This window comes from Nuphar pumila, chromosome 5 (genome assembly GCF_984573655.1).
Source record: "Nuphar pumila chromosome 5, dmNupPumi1.hap1.1, whole genome shotgun sequence".
NCBI lineage: Eukaryota > Viridiplantae > Streptophyta > Magnoliopsida > Nymphaeales > Nymphaeaceae > Nuphar > Nuphar pumila.
The window spans coordinates 102745592-102758058 of NC_143253.1; the positions used below are offsets into that span (position 1 = coordinate 102745592).

Genomic DNA, 12467 nt, shown 5'->3' on the forward strand with positions numbered 1-12467 from the left:
AGTGGTTTCAGTTTTACCGAATGTTCACAAATAAATTTATGCAAGTTTATGAGGTCCACATAAGAAAACGTGCAATTTTCTATTTAAGTGGGTGTTTGCACTAGCCGATGAGTGATATAATTTCATTGCAATAATAATCAATTCACAATTGAGAAGGGTAAAAGGGTCTTAACAATTGGGTATTTGTGATTTTTGACATCGAAAGAATAGTGAAAATTATATGATTTTTAGGAAAATGTGTCAAATTAGTCATTAGGTATGGTCATTTTACATTTTTTTGAGAAACACATCAAATTTGTTGTACAGTACCATCATTTTTCTATTGCATATAAGTAGGGGTGTTAATGGGTTGAGCTTACCCCAACCAAACCCTATAGGGTCCAGGTATGGTGACAAATTATAAGACCCGATTACCACTTGGGTCCGGACCCAAAGGTCCGATTAATACATGGACCCGGGTATAGTTTGTGAAATTTTATACCAGTCGAGCCAGACTCGAGTTCCGATTAAGACCCACAAAATTTCAAGGTAAAAATAATAAAAAATATTATTTTACCGGGTATGGTCTAGGCCTGGTTCTTCTAGTTCTTATCGGGTCTAGGTATGGTTTCTCTTATAGTAGACCCAATTAGACCCGGGTCCGGACCTGATACCATACCCAAAAATCTGGTCCAAGTCTGGTTTCACCTGGGTCCGAACCAAACCTGACCCGTTGACACCCCTACATATAAGACCCTCACAGGCATATGACTCGGATCCTAACCCGCTGCTCCGCAGCCGGTTCCAGACTGGGTCAGTCACGATCCGCCCCAAATCCACACTACTTTATGCATATAACCAAAAAAGAGTAAAAGAGAGAGAGAGAGAGAGGGGGGGCCGTCCGAGTGAGTTGGTGCAGCAGCAGCAATGGCGAGCGAGGAGGAGAGCGCGGTGAAGGAGCCTCTCGACCTCATCAGGCTCAGCCTCGACGAGCGCATCTACGTCAAGCTTCGTTCCGACCGAGAGCTACGCGGCAAGCTTCACGTATCACTCCCTCCTCTCTCTCCCTCGCTTCTATTTCTTCTTTTTTTTTTCTCGTTCAATCTTTCTCTTTCTCAATTTTCTTCTTTTTATATTGATTGGTTACTGTTTGTGTTGGTCTTTAGGCCTGTTTTTATTCTTCTTGGTCGAAACCCATCTCTAGGGTTTTGGGCGTTTGGTGGTTTCTTGAAAAATTCCTTTCTTCTGTTTGATTTTGGAGATTTTTTTTATGATGGTGAACCGGTTATGATACTTCCTTGATTTGATGCGAATATTTGAGGCAATGTGGGAGATTTTGTTGTTTTCTGACAATCCATGGTGAGAATTCGGGAGATTGGGCAGAAAGACTTGGGTGATAGAACCCTGATTTTTCACTTTGGTGGGGACACTGGGGAATGAACTCTTGGGAGTTATATTGGATGCTTGCTTATTGAGAGTACCATAATGATAATTTGTGGGCAGGGGATTAAAGGTTGGGAAGAGAGATTTGGGTGGTGAACCCCAGACTTTTTTTTTTAAATTCATGGGGAAAGCTGGGTTATAGTGCGTGTACTCTACTATTAAGGCCAAAGTCGTCATCTTTCTTGCAAAAAGCTCAGTATATGGATTTCCTTTCCTTTCCTTTCCATGAAAAACTAAGTCCGTGGTTTGAACATGTGGGAAATGGATGAATGTTTAGTCTCTTTCGTGTTTTCATATCTCAGGCATATGATCAGCATCTGAACATGATACTTGGGGACGTTGAAGAAGTTGTTACTACTGTAGAAATCGATGATGAAACCTATGAAGAGATTGTCAGGGTATGGTTTCTTGTTTTTTTTTCAAGCAGAAGCAATGCATTGGCATCTTCTATTTTTTTGGGTAATGAATCATGAAAATCTATCATCTTTCCATTATTAAGGTTCTCTATTTAATTTGCTTTTTCTTTCTCCCTTTTTTCATGTAGTCTTCTGTGGTTACTTGCATAGATGACTTTCAATAATTTGTGAACGTGCATATTAGTTGCAGGCACCCTTAACTGTTGAAACACTTTCCTTCTATTTGTTTGCAATTTGTATGTTCTTTATGGTTGGTCGTCTTGTGTTGATTTTATATATCAAACTATGTAACACAGGCACGCCTTTGGACCCATCTTACCCGTGTCAACACACCTGGACATGGGTATCGTTACTGGGTGCGGCACAGGTATGTTTTGGGTCCATTTATGTTGGGTCCAGCCAGGACCTGACCCAAAATTCAGGTTTAAAAAAAATTTATGTTCAACCTTTTGAGGAGGAGGAGGAGGTCGTACCCCCTCCCCCTTGTATAAAGTTAAAACTAAAAATAATTACACCACCCCTCCCCTTTTCTTAAATATCTTCCAACCCAGGTCCCCTATATAGGTGTTTTAGGAGCCAGGCCCCTGCCGGCAAGAGGAACCTGAATAACATTTGGGGAACCATAAAATTTTCAACTTTCGATTTTTTCAAATCCGCCCTCACCCACGCGTTCCCCATAGTCCATTTACACGGTGAATCTTTGATCTTGGCCCCAAACAACTTCAAATGCTCATTGGATTATTGCCTCAAAGATTATGCACGCAACTGTGCCCACACTGCGCACATTGCTGTACATGCAAAGTCCTTACCAAGCTCACCGCAACCACGTGCCCACCGCATGCTGTGCTTCGCATGCCACATGCATCACGCATGACAATGGTCTGTGCAACACACGACACCACTTGTATGCATGTGCACCAAACTCTGCACACATGGGCAAGGCTTGTTTGCCACGGGGCTGACCCGACTGCCTCATGCACGCCGCAACTAACCAATCCATCGCTCTTGGGGCACTTCCACCGCACTTCACACACATTCGTGCATCTGTTGCCGCATCTGCACTGCACCACACCTGTGCACATGCCACACTCCTTGCACAACCTTGTGCCACACTCCAGCACAGGACACAATCTGTGGCATGCACACACCTCTTATGAATGTGCACTGCAGCCTGCCAGTGCACATGTCACACACTCCTTCCCCTGTCCAGTGCCAAGCTCAGGCACATAACGCAATCAGTGACATGCACACACCTTTTCAGCACCTGCGTTGAACCAACCTGTGCACATGCCACATCCCTTTGCACAGCCCAGTGCCAAGCTCAGGCACAAGGCACTATCAGTGGCATGCATACGTCTCTTCAACCCCATGCACCGCACCAAGTCCCATATCTATCGCACGTTGCAAGGCTCTCCGAGATTTCGTGTGCAACATTCTCCCCCACTCAAGCCATCGTCGTCCTTGACGATCTCTTCACTTAACATCTAAGGAGTTTCGTTCAACAATGCAACTCACCCAAATGATGTGCTCCGTCCCATTCGGTTCCTTTTCCTTTTCAGAATCACAGGACCCCAACGTAGTCCTCGTTTTCAAGCGGGTCTCCCATGCCCGCACAACATCTTGCTGTTTCAGCTCGCTTCACACGTGTGCCCTCATTGCACACCACCAATTTCACACTCGGGCACCCCCCTTCGCCCCAACTTCACCACTCGACCATGCGACTCATACACAGACCACCAAAACAAGATGAAGCCCATTCTGGAGGTTCCACTCACTTGGCTCCCCCGTAATCCCTCATTGCCCACTCGTTGGCTCGGTCACTTCAGGTTGCGCCACTTCGGCCATACTCGGTCTGCACACCACCTGTCATCCTGACTGTGGTTCGTGGAGAGTATGCCGGCACACACGAGCGACAACCGAGGCACTCCCTCTCGCGTTGCCCTCAACCAACTCACTTGACTCCTCTGTAAGCCCTCATTGCCTACTTGTTGGCTCGGTCACTTCAGGTTGCATCACTTCGGCCATACTCGGTCTGCACACCACCTGTCATCCTGACTGTGGTCCGTAGAGAGTATGTCGACACACACGAGCGACAATCGAGACACTCCATCTCGCGTTGCCCTCAACATAGAGTGACAACCGAGGCAATCATTCCTGCGCTACCCTCAACACAGAGCGACAATCGAGCTTCTCCTCGCACTGCCCTCACCAAACAAGGCACTCTCGAACCCAAAGGTGTGCCTACGCTCTGGCTTCAACCCGCAATTGTCGCAACTTTCGAACACACTAAGTCCCATTCCTTAGCGTGCCTCTAGCAACTCCAACAACGGTCCACCGCATTCCACTGCGACCTTCTGTCGTGCATAAACCCTCATTCATAGGGCACTTTCTTGGTGGTTGGTGAGCTTGTAATAAGCAAACACTGCCCTTTCAGTGTCGCCTTGACCCAAAGGATTCATTCTCTTTTAAACACACCTTTTGTATGCCACTGTGCCTCGCAAAGCTTTCGAGGCATGAAGGAAAACAACGATCTTTCTCGTTCACACAGAAACTGCACATTGTTGTCCTGAGCTGACTATATAGTTGGCCTTCCACATAGCCAATCCCACTCCAACAAACCAACCTTCATGTTAACTCCACCATGAAGCATCATACTCCAGCTTCGGTGCTCCGAAAATGCTTTGGCAACATGAAGAGAAACCCGACCAAAGACTCTCCAACACATTCACCACTTAGGCACTCGTATGCTTCTGATACCTGTTGTCACGGGCTAATTTTCCAAGGCCAAATTTTTCGCCTTTCAAGCCAAGGAACGCCTGTGCGGCACTAGGCCTCACGACCTAGTCAGCCTCACAACACGTGTTTCCCACACGTAAACTTCTTACCCAACGGAACGTGAACTTATCAAACCCTTCTTTTCAAGAAATCCTTCCAAACATGGTCCATCGTGCATCTGATCGCCACTTACGTGCATCGCCGTCCCATACCGGCTAGTACCTTCAACCATCAAGCCAAACGTGCCTTACTACTCCCACAAGCAAGCACACGTTGACAAGAGCTGAAACATGCATTCGCAGCACTACCGACTTAGCCAACATCCAACACCGGTCATGAGGAGCATAACACATCCCAAAGCCTTTACCGATGCATGTCATGCCTCCAACCATCATTGCAAGTCACCTTTCCTCAATTCCAGCCATCCGAGCCAACAACGCACGGATGCCTTAGCCTCGCGTGCCATGAAGCAGATAGCGGCCTCATGGGCACGCCCCCAACATAACCTCACCACCGAAAGGACAAGGTCTTTCGACCCCCAGTTCGAAGATCAGTTGATGATTCCATGCCAAAGCGAAAAGCATCACCCAAACTCATTCGCTAGCGTTGTGCACTCACTTGCACAACCCCGTGCCACCATGCACGGTTGGGACCGCACCGCCGCACCAAGAGTCGCCTACCCGCGCACCCAAAGCCTTTGCCTACGTCCCATGGGAGATTTGCACTACACACAGACACCCCCATGCACTCCCAGTGCTGCCCGTGCGATATAAGGGACCTCCTGTTTGAGCTGTCTGGCACATGTTGCAGCAACATATCTTCGACCCTCTTTTTAAAAAAATATTTTTATAAACATTTTGTCTTAAAATCATTCAGTTAACCTTTATATAGTTAAAAAAAAACTGAAACACGTGAATTGTTTAACAAAATACTATAAGATGACACAAGTTTTAAAAAATTATATATATATATATATATATATATATATATATATATATATATATAGTGAGTGGTAGCTGCACAACCCTTAGGTGCACAACTACCGACAGAATGCCTCTGGCCGTCCATCACAGGGCTTGATGGACGACCACAAAAAAATGCGAAAAGTGGCAAAATGCGCTATTTGCGCATTTTTGACCCTTTAGCGGCAGTCTAAAGGTCGCAGCGGAAACTAGGACCTTTAGCGACGATAAAAAACCGCCGCTAAAATGCGCAAATAGCGCGTTTTAGCATTTTTTGCACTGGCCATCCATCAAGCCGTGCGATGGACGGCCATCGCAATTGTGCAGGTAGCTGTGCACTTAAGGGTTGCACAACTACCACTTTCTCTCTCTCTCTATATATATATATATCAGTGTTGTTAAAAACACACCTCAAGGTGCCAAAAGCGCGCCTCGCCTCGAGGAAAGGGCCTTTTTGCCTTGAGGTGCACTTAAAAAGCGCAAAACCATAAAAGCGTATGCCTCATGCGCCTTGAGGCGAGGCACACATTAAAAAATCGGATGGGCCCAGACCCGAGTCCGACCCGGACCCGTATTATTGAAGGTTCGAGAGAAGTTGTTTTTAAAAAAGACACAGGCGCCTCGGGCGAGGGGCTAAAGCCCTTACCCCTTCTCTCTCCACTCCGTCCCCTCTCGTCCCCTGCGATCGCTGTCGCCGGCCACCACCCGCCGCCGGTCATCGCCTCTTCCACCTTCTTCTTTCCTTTGCTGAGAAGGCGTCGACAACCCGCCAGCCACCACCGTCTTCTTTTATATGTTGCGAGGGCGCCAACGACTCACCACCACCACCGTCCGTTCCGGCGACCTCCGCCGCCTTTCCTCTGTGTTTTCCGGTGACGTTGGAGTCGCCGCTGCCAGGTAAACCCTCTTCTTTACTTCTTCTCCGTGAGGGGTCGACCGACAAGGGGCAGAGCCCCCTGTCGTCGCCTCTCGTTGGCAGGGGGTTACCCCTTGCCTTTCTTTTGGGGTCGACCGACAGGGGGCGGTTCCCCCTATCGTCGCCTCTCGTGGGCAGGGGGTTTCCCCCCCCCCCCCCCCCCTTATGCTTTTCTCTCTTGGTCGACCGACAGGGGGGCGGAGCCCCCTGTTGTCACCTCTCGTGGGCAGGGGGTTACCCCCTGCGTTTCTTTTGGGGTCGACCGACAAGGGGGCGGTGCCCCCCGATCGTCGCCTCTCGTGGGCAGGGGGTTCCCCCCCTCTGCTTTTCTCTCTTGGTCGACCCCTATCTCTTTCTTTTTCGGTAGGGGGCTCTGCCCCCTGTCGCTCACCTTGTTGTCTGGCAGGGGGCTCTGCACCCCCTGTCCTTCTTGCTTTGCCGGGAGGGGGCTCCCCCCCCCCCCCCCCCCCCCGCCCCCCCCCCCCCCCCATTTGCCTTGTCGACAGGGGGCTCTGCTCCCCCCTGTCCTCCTTGCTTTGTCGGCAGGGGGCTCCACCCCCCTGCCATTTGCCTGGTCGACAGTGGGGCTCTACTCCCCTTGTCCTTTTTGCTCTGTCGACAAGCAGGGGGACTCCCCCCTGCCTCTTTCTTTGGGTCAACCGGCAGGGGGGGCGGAGCCCTCTGTCGTCGCCTCTCGTCGGCAGGGGGCTCCACCCCCTGTCGCTCTCTTTTTCGGCGGGGGGCTTCGGCCCCTGTCACCTTCTGTTTGGCAGGGAAGGGGGCTCCACCCCCTGTACTTGTGAGATCTTGTGATTTTGTTTGTGAGCATTGTGCTTGTATTCTTGTGAGCGCTGTATGATTCAATGAGGATATTTGTACTTGGGACCACTTCATTATCGTTTGATGTATGGCTCATCTCTGCTCACTGTATCAATACTGTTCTTTTGGTGAGCTTAAAACATTTAAAAAGTTACTTATGTAATCTTACTAGTAGGTTGTTATTTACTCTTTTTTGAGATCCTGTGCCTGGATCTGTCTTGCTTCCACTCTTGATTTCATTTACTATAGTCAGATGCTCCATAATATATTTGGCTATTCTTGCTTTATAGTGATCATAAGTTCAAGTAATTGATTGTACATGACCAGACATTTGATCTGAACAAAAAGTGCCGCTACTTGAAGTATTCAAATTTATGATATAAACTGTAGAAGGATGTTAGATATTCTACATACTTTCTAGTGGTTGTTGGGTCTGCTTGCTCTAAGCTTTCAAATACTGTTTCCCACTTGCTTGCACCTGCTTCCATGGTTTTTCTTCCATTGCTTGTTTCTTGATGAAGAAATGGATTATTTATGCTGCTCTAGGCATTGGAACTCTCACACCATCCTCGGAAAATTTTGTAGCCCGCTTTTCTCCAGCCAAAACAACAAAAATGCAAACTACATTAGCAGCTTTATTGCTTATACAACAATGAGATGATAGTCTTTCTTCTCTTTTATTCCATAACTTGCTTTTCTCTGTTAATTCTATTTACATCTGTATGCACAATGTGCATATATATTCTTGCTATTGTGTATTTGAACTCCCATCATATAAATAAAAGCAATATGTTTTTTGTTTCCAGAAAATCTCTGTATATAAATTGTGGGAGACACTAGACTGTGGTTCCTTGATTTCTACTTTTCTTGGTTCTTATTAGTACAAAGTTCATTATGGATTATTTAGACTATTTTAGGTGCAGGGTCTCCTTGTCTAAATAATTAAGCAACCATAATTAAATAATGATTGTGCCAAATCATGGACATGCTTATTTGGTCTTTTTGGTTGTGGTTCCCTTTGTCTATTTTGCATTTTTCATGTAATGTGGTCAGCAGAATGCATAATGTTAATATATATTTTGTTATATGTATTTTTGCAGTTGAACAATGAAAAAAGATGTAGGATGGGATCATGGAGTTTAAGTTCCAAATCCCACTAAAGATGCCAAACTCGTAGGACATGTAATTTGTAATTACTGTCATAAAGAGACTACATGAGGCATCTATAGGCTAAAACATCACTTAGCTGACACAAAACATGGTGTAAGCATGTGCAAAACAGTTTCACCTGATGTGAAAAGATTTTTTTAGATTCATCTAAAGGATCAGAAGCAAAAGAAAGAAGAGTTAGAACAAAACAAGTTGGATATCGGGAGAAGTATTTATTTTGGATCCTCAACAGACGATAATGTGAATAAAGAAACTAATGGATCATGTAGTGATGGAAAAACAAGTACAGGCGGTCCTATGGACCTTTTTGTAAACAAAGAAGCGCGACAAACCACAATAAACACTGCTTTCAAAAGGGATGAAAAAAAAAATATGTCGTGCCATTGGTAGATTTTTTTATGCAAATGCCTTATCATTTAATCTTTGCAACATTCTATATTTTGGTGCAATGTTAGAAGCTATTGCAAATTATGGGTGAGGGTTCAAACCGCCTTCTTATCACGAGATCAAAATGTGGATTTTGAAGGATGAGGTAGATTGTACTCATGAAATTTTAAAAGAGTTCAAAAAAGAATGACCAAAGGTTGGTTGCAACATTATGGCAGATGGTTGGATAGATGGAAAAAGAAGAAACCTAATTAATTTTCTTGTGAACAACTCATCTGGGACAATATTTTTGAAGTTCGTTGACATCAGCGACATGTAAAAAACTAGTACAAATTTGTGTAAGTTGTTTGAAGAAGTTGTTAAAGAAGTTGGTAAAAGTAATGTGGTGCAATTCATTACAGATAATGCACTAAATTATGTGGCAACTGGGAATATGTTAACAGCAGAAAAACATGTTTTTGGACACCATGTGCAGCGCACTGATTGGATCTTATGTTAGAAGATATTGGAAAGATATCAATTTTTAAAGAAAATTCACAAAGAAGAAAGAACTTCTGCATCCAGTCGTCACTCGTTTTGCCACAACATATCTTACACTTTATAGTATTAGATGTTATAAGAAAGAGTTAAAGTCGATGTTCTTATATTGAAATTTTAGATCCTCTAATTACTATAAGAAATATGATGCTAAGAACATCGAATTTGGCACACACGAGCGACAATCGAGACACTCCATTTCGCGTTGCCATCAACATAGAGTGACAACCGAGGCAATCATTCCCGCGCTACCCTCAACACAGAGCGACAATCGAGCTTCTCCTCGCACTGCCCTCACCAAACAATCGAGACACTCCATCTCGCGTTGCCCTCAACATATATGTCGACACACACGAGCGACAATCGAGACACTCCATCTCGCGTTGCCCTCAACATAGAGTGACAACCGAGGCAATCATTCCCGCGCTACCCTCAACACAGAGCGACAATCGAGCTTCTCCTAGCACTGCCCTCACCAAACAAGGCACTCTCGAACCCAAAGGTGTGCCTACGCTCTGACTTCAACCCGCAATTGTCGCAACTTTCGAACACACTAAGTCCCATTCCTTAGCGTGCCTCTAGCAACTCCAACAACGGTCCACCGCATTCCACTGCGACCTTCTGTCGTGCATAAACCCTCATTCATAGGGCACTTTCTTGGTGGTTGGTGAGCTTGTAATAAGCAAACACTGCCCTTTCAGTGTCGCCTTGACCCAAAGGATTCATTCTCTTTTAAACACACCTTTTGTATGCCACTGTGCCTCGCAAAGCTTTCGAGGCATGAAGGAAAACAACGATCTTTCTCGTTCACACAGAAACTGCACATTGTTGTCCTGAGCTGACTATATAGTTGGCCTTCCACATAGCCAATCCCACTCCAACAAACCAACCTTCATGTTAACTCCACCATAAAGCATCATACTCCAGCTTCGGTGCTCCGAAAATGCTTTGGCAACATGAAGAGAAACCCGACCAAAGACTCTCCAACACATTCACCACTTAGGCACTCGTATGCTTCTGCTCTGATACCTGTTGTCACGGGCTAATTTTCCAAGGCCAAATTTTTCGCCTTTCAAGCCAAGGAACGCCTGTGCGGCACTAGGCCTCACGACCTAGTCAGCCTCACAACACGTGTTTCCCACACGTAAACTTCTTACCCAACGGAACGTGAACTTATCAAACCCTTCTTTTCAAGAAATCCTTCCAAACATGGTCCATCGTGCATCTGATCGCCACTTACGTGCATCGCCGTCCCATACCGGCTAGTACCTTCAACCATCAAGCCAAACGTGCCTTACTACTCCCACAAGCAAGCACACGTTGACAAGAGCTGAAACATGCATTCGCAGCACTACCGACTTAGCCAACATCCAACACCGGTCATGAGGAGCATAACACATCCCAAAGCCTTTACCGATGCATGTCATGCCTCCAACCATCATTGCAAGTCACCTTTCCTCAATTCCAGCCATCCGAGCCAACAACGCACGGATGCCTTAGCCTCGCGTGCCATGAAGCAGATAGCGGCCTCATGGGCACGCCCCCAACATAACCTCACCACCGAAGGGACAAGGTCTTTCGACCCCCAGTCCGAAGATCAGTTGATGATTCCATGCCAAAGCGAAAAGCATCACCCAAACTCATTCGCTAGCGTTGTGCACTCACTTGCACAACCCCGTGCCACCATGCACGGTTGGGACCGCACCGCCGCACCAAGAGTCGCCTACCCGCGCACCCAAAGCCTTTGCCTACGTCCCATGGGAGATTTGCACTACACACAAACACCCCCATGCACTCCCAGTGCTGCCCGTGCGATATAAGGGACCTCCTGTTTGAGCTGTCTGGCACATGTTGCAGCAACATATCTTCGACCCTCTTTTTAAAAAAATATTTTTATAAACATTTTGTCTTAAAATCATTCAGTTAACCTTTATATAGTTAAAAAAAAACTGAAACACGTGAATTGTTTAACAAAATACTATAAGATGACACAAGTTTTAAAAAATTATATATATATATATATAGTGAGTGGTAGCTGCACAACCCTTAGGTGCACAACTACCGACAGAATGCCTCTGGCCGTCCATCACAGGGCTTGATGGACGACCACAAAAAAATGCGAAAAGGGGCAAAATGCGCTATTTGCGCATTTTTGACCCTTTAGCGGCAGTCTAAAGGTCGACCTTTAGCGACGATAAAAAACCGCCGCTAAAATGCGCAAATAGCGCGTTTTAGCATTTTTTGCACTGGCCATCCATCAAGCCGTGCGATGGACGGCCATCGCAATTGTGCAGGTAGCTGTGCACTTAAGGGTTGCACAACTACCACTTTCTCTCTCTCTCTATATATATATATATCAGTGTTGTTAAAAACACACCTCAAGGTGCCAAAAGCGCGCCTCGCCTTGAGGAAAGGGCCTTTTTGCCTTGAGGTGCACTTAAAAAGCGCAAAACCATAAAAGCGTATGCCTCATGCGCCTTGAGGCGAGGCACACATTAAAAAATCGGATGGGCCCAGACCCGAGTCCGACCCGGACCCGTATTATTGAAGGTTCGAGAGAAGTTGTTTTTAAAAAAGACACAGGCGCCTCGGGCGAGGGGCTAAAGCCCTTACCCCTTCTCTCTCCACTCCGTCCCATCTCGTCCCCTGCGATCGCTGTCGCCGGCCACCACCCGCCGCCGGTCATCGCCTCTTCCACCTTCTTCTTTCCTTTGCTGAGAAGGCGTCGACAACCCGCCAGCCACCACCGTCTTCTTTTATATGTTGCGAGGGCGCCAACGACTCACCACCACCACCGTCCGTTCCGGCGACCTCCGCCGCCTTTCCTCTGTGTTTTCCGGTGACGTTGGAGTCGCCGCTGCCAGGTAAACCCTCTTCTTTACTTCTTCTCCGTGAGGGGTCGACCGACAAGGGGCAGAGCCCCCTGTCGTCGCCTCTCGTTGGCAGGGGGTTACCCCCTGCCTTTCTTTTGGGGTCGACCGACAGGGGGCGGTTCCCCCTATCGTCGCCTCTCGTGGGCAGGGGGTTTCCCCCCCCCCCCCTATGCTTTTCTCTCTTGGTCGA

At 46.8% G+C, this 12467-nt stretch overlaps 1 protein-coding gene across 1 annotated transcript in view; it reads left to right on the forward strand.

Moving 5' to 3' along the window:
- The first annotated feature begins 844 nt into the window (after nucleotides 1–844).
- LOC149837955 (sm-like protein LSM3A) overlaps nucleotides 845–12467 on the forward strand; it is a 35310-nt gene continuing 23687 nt past the window's right edge. The window contains exons 1-2 of the mRNA XM_090006286.1: nucleotides 845–1023; nucleotides 1725–1820. Coding sequence (XP_089862412.1) covers nucleotides 907–1023; nucleotides 1725–1820 — 213 coding nt within the window. The 5' untranslated portion in view covers nucleotides 845–906. The remainder of the gene's footprint in view (nucleotides 1024–1724; nucleotides 1821–12467) is intronic.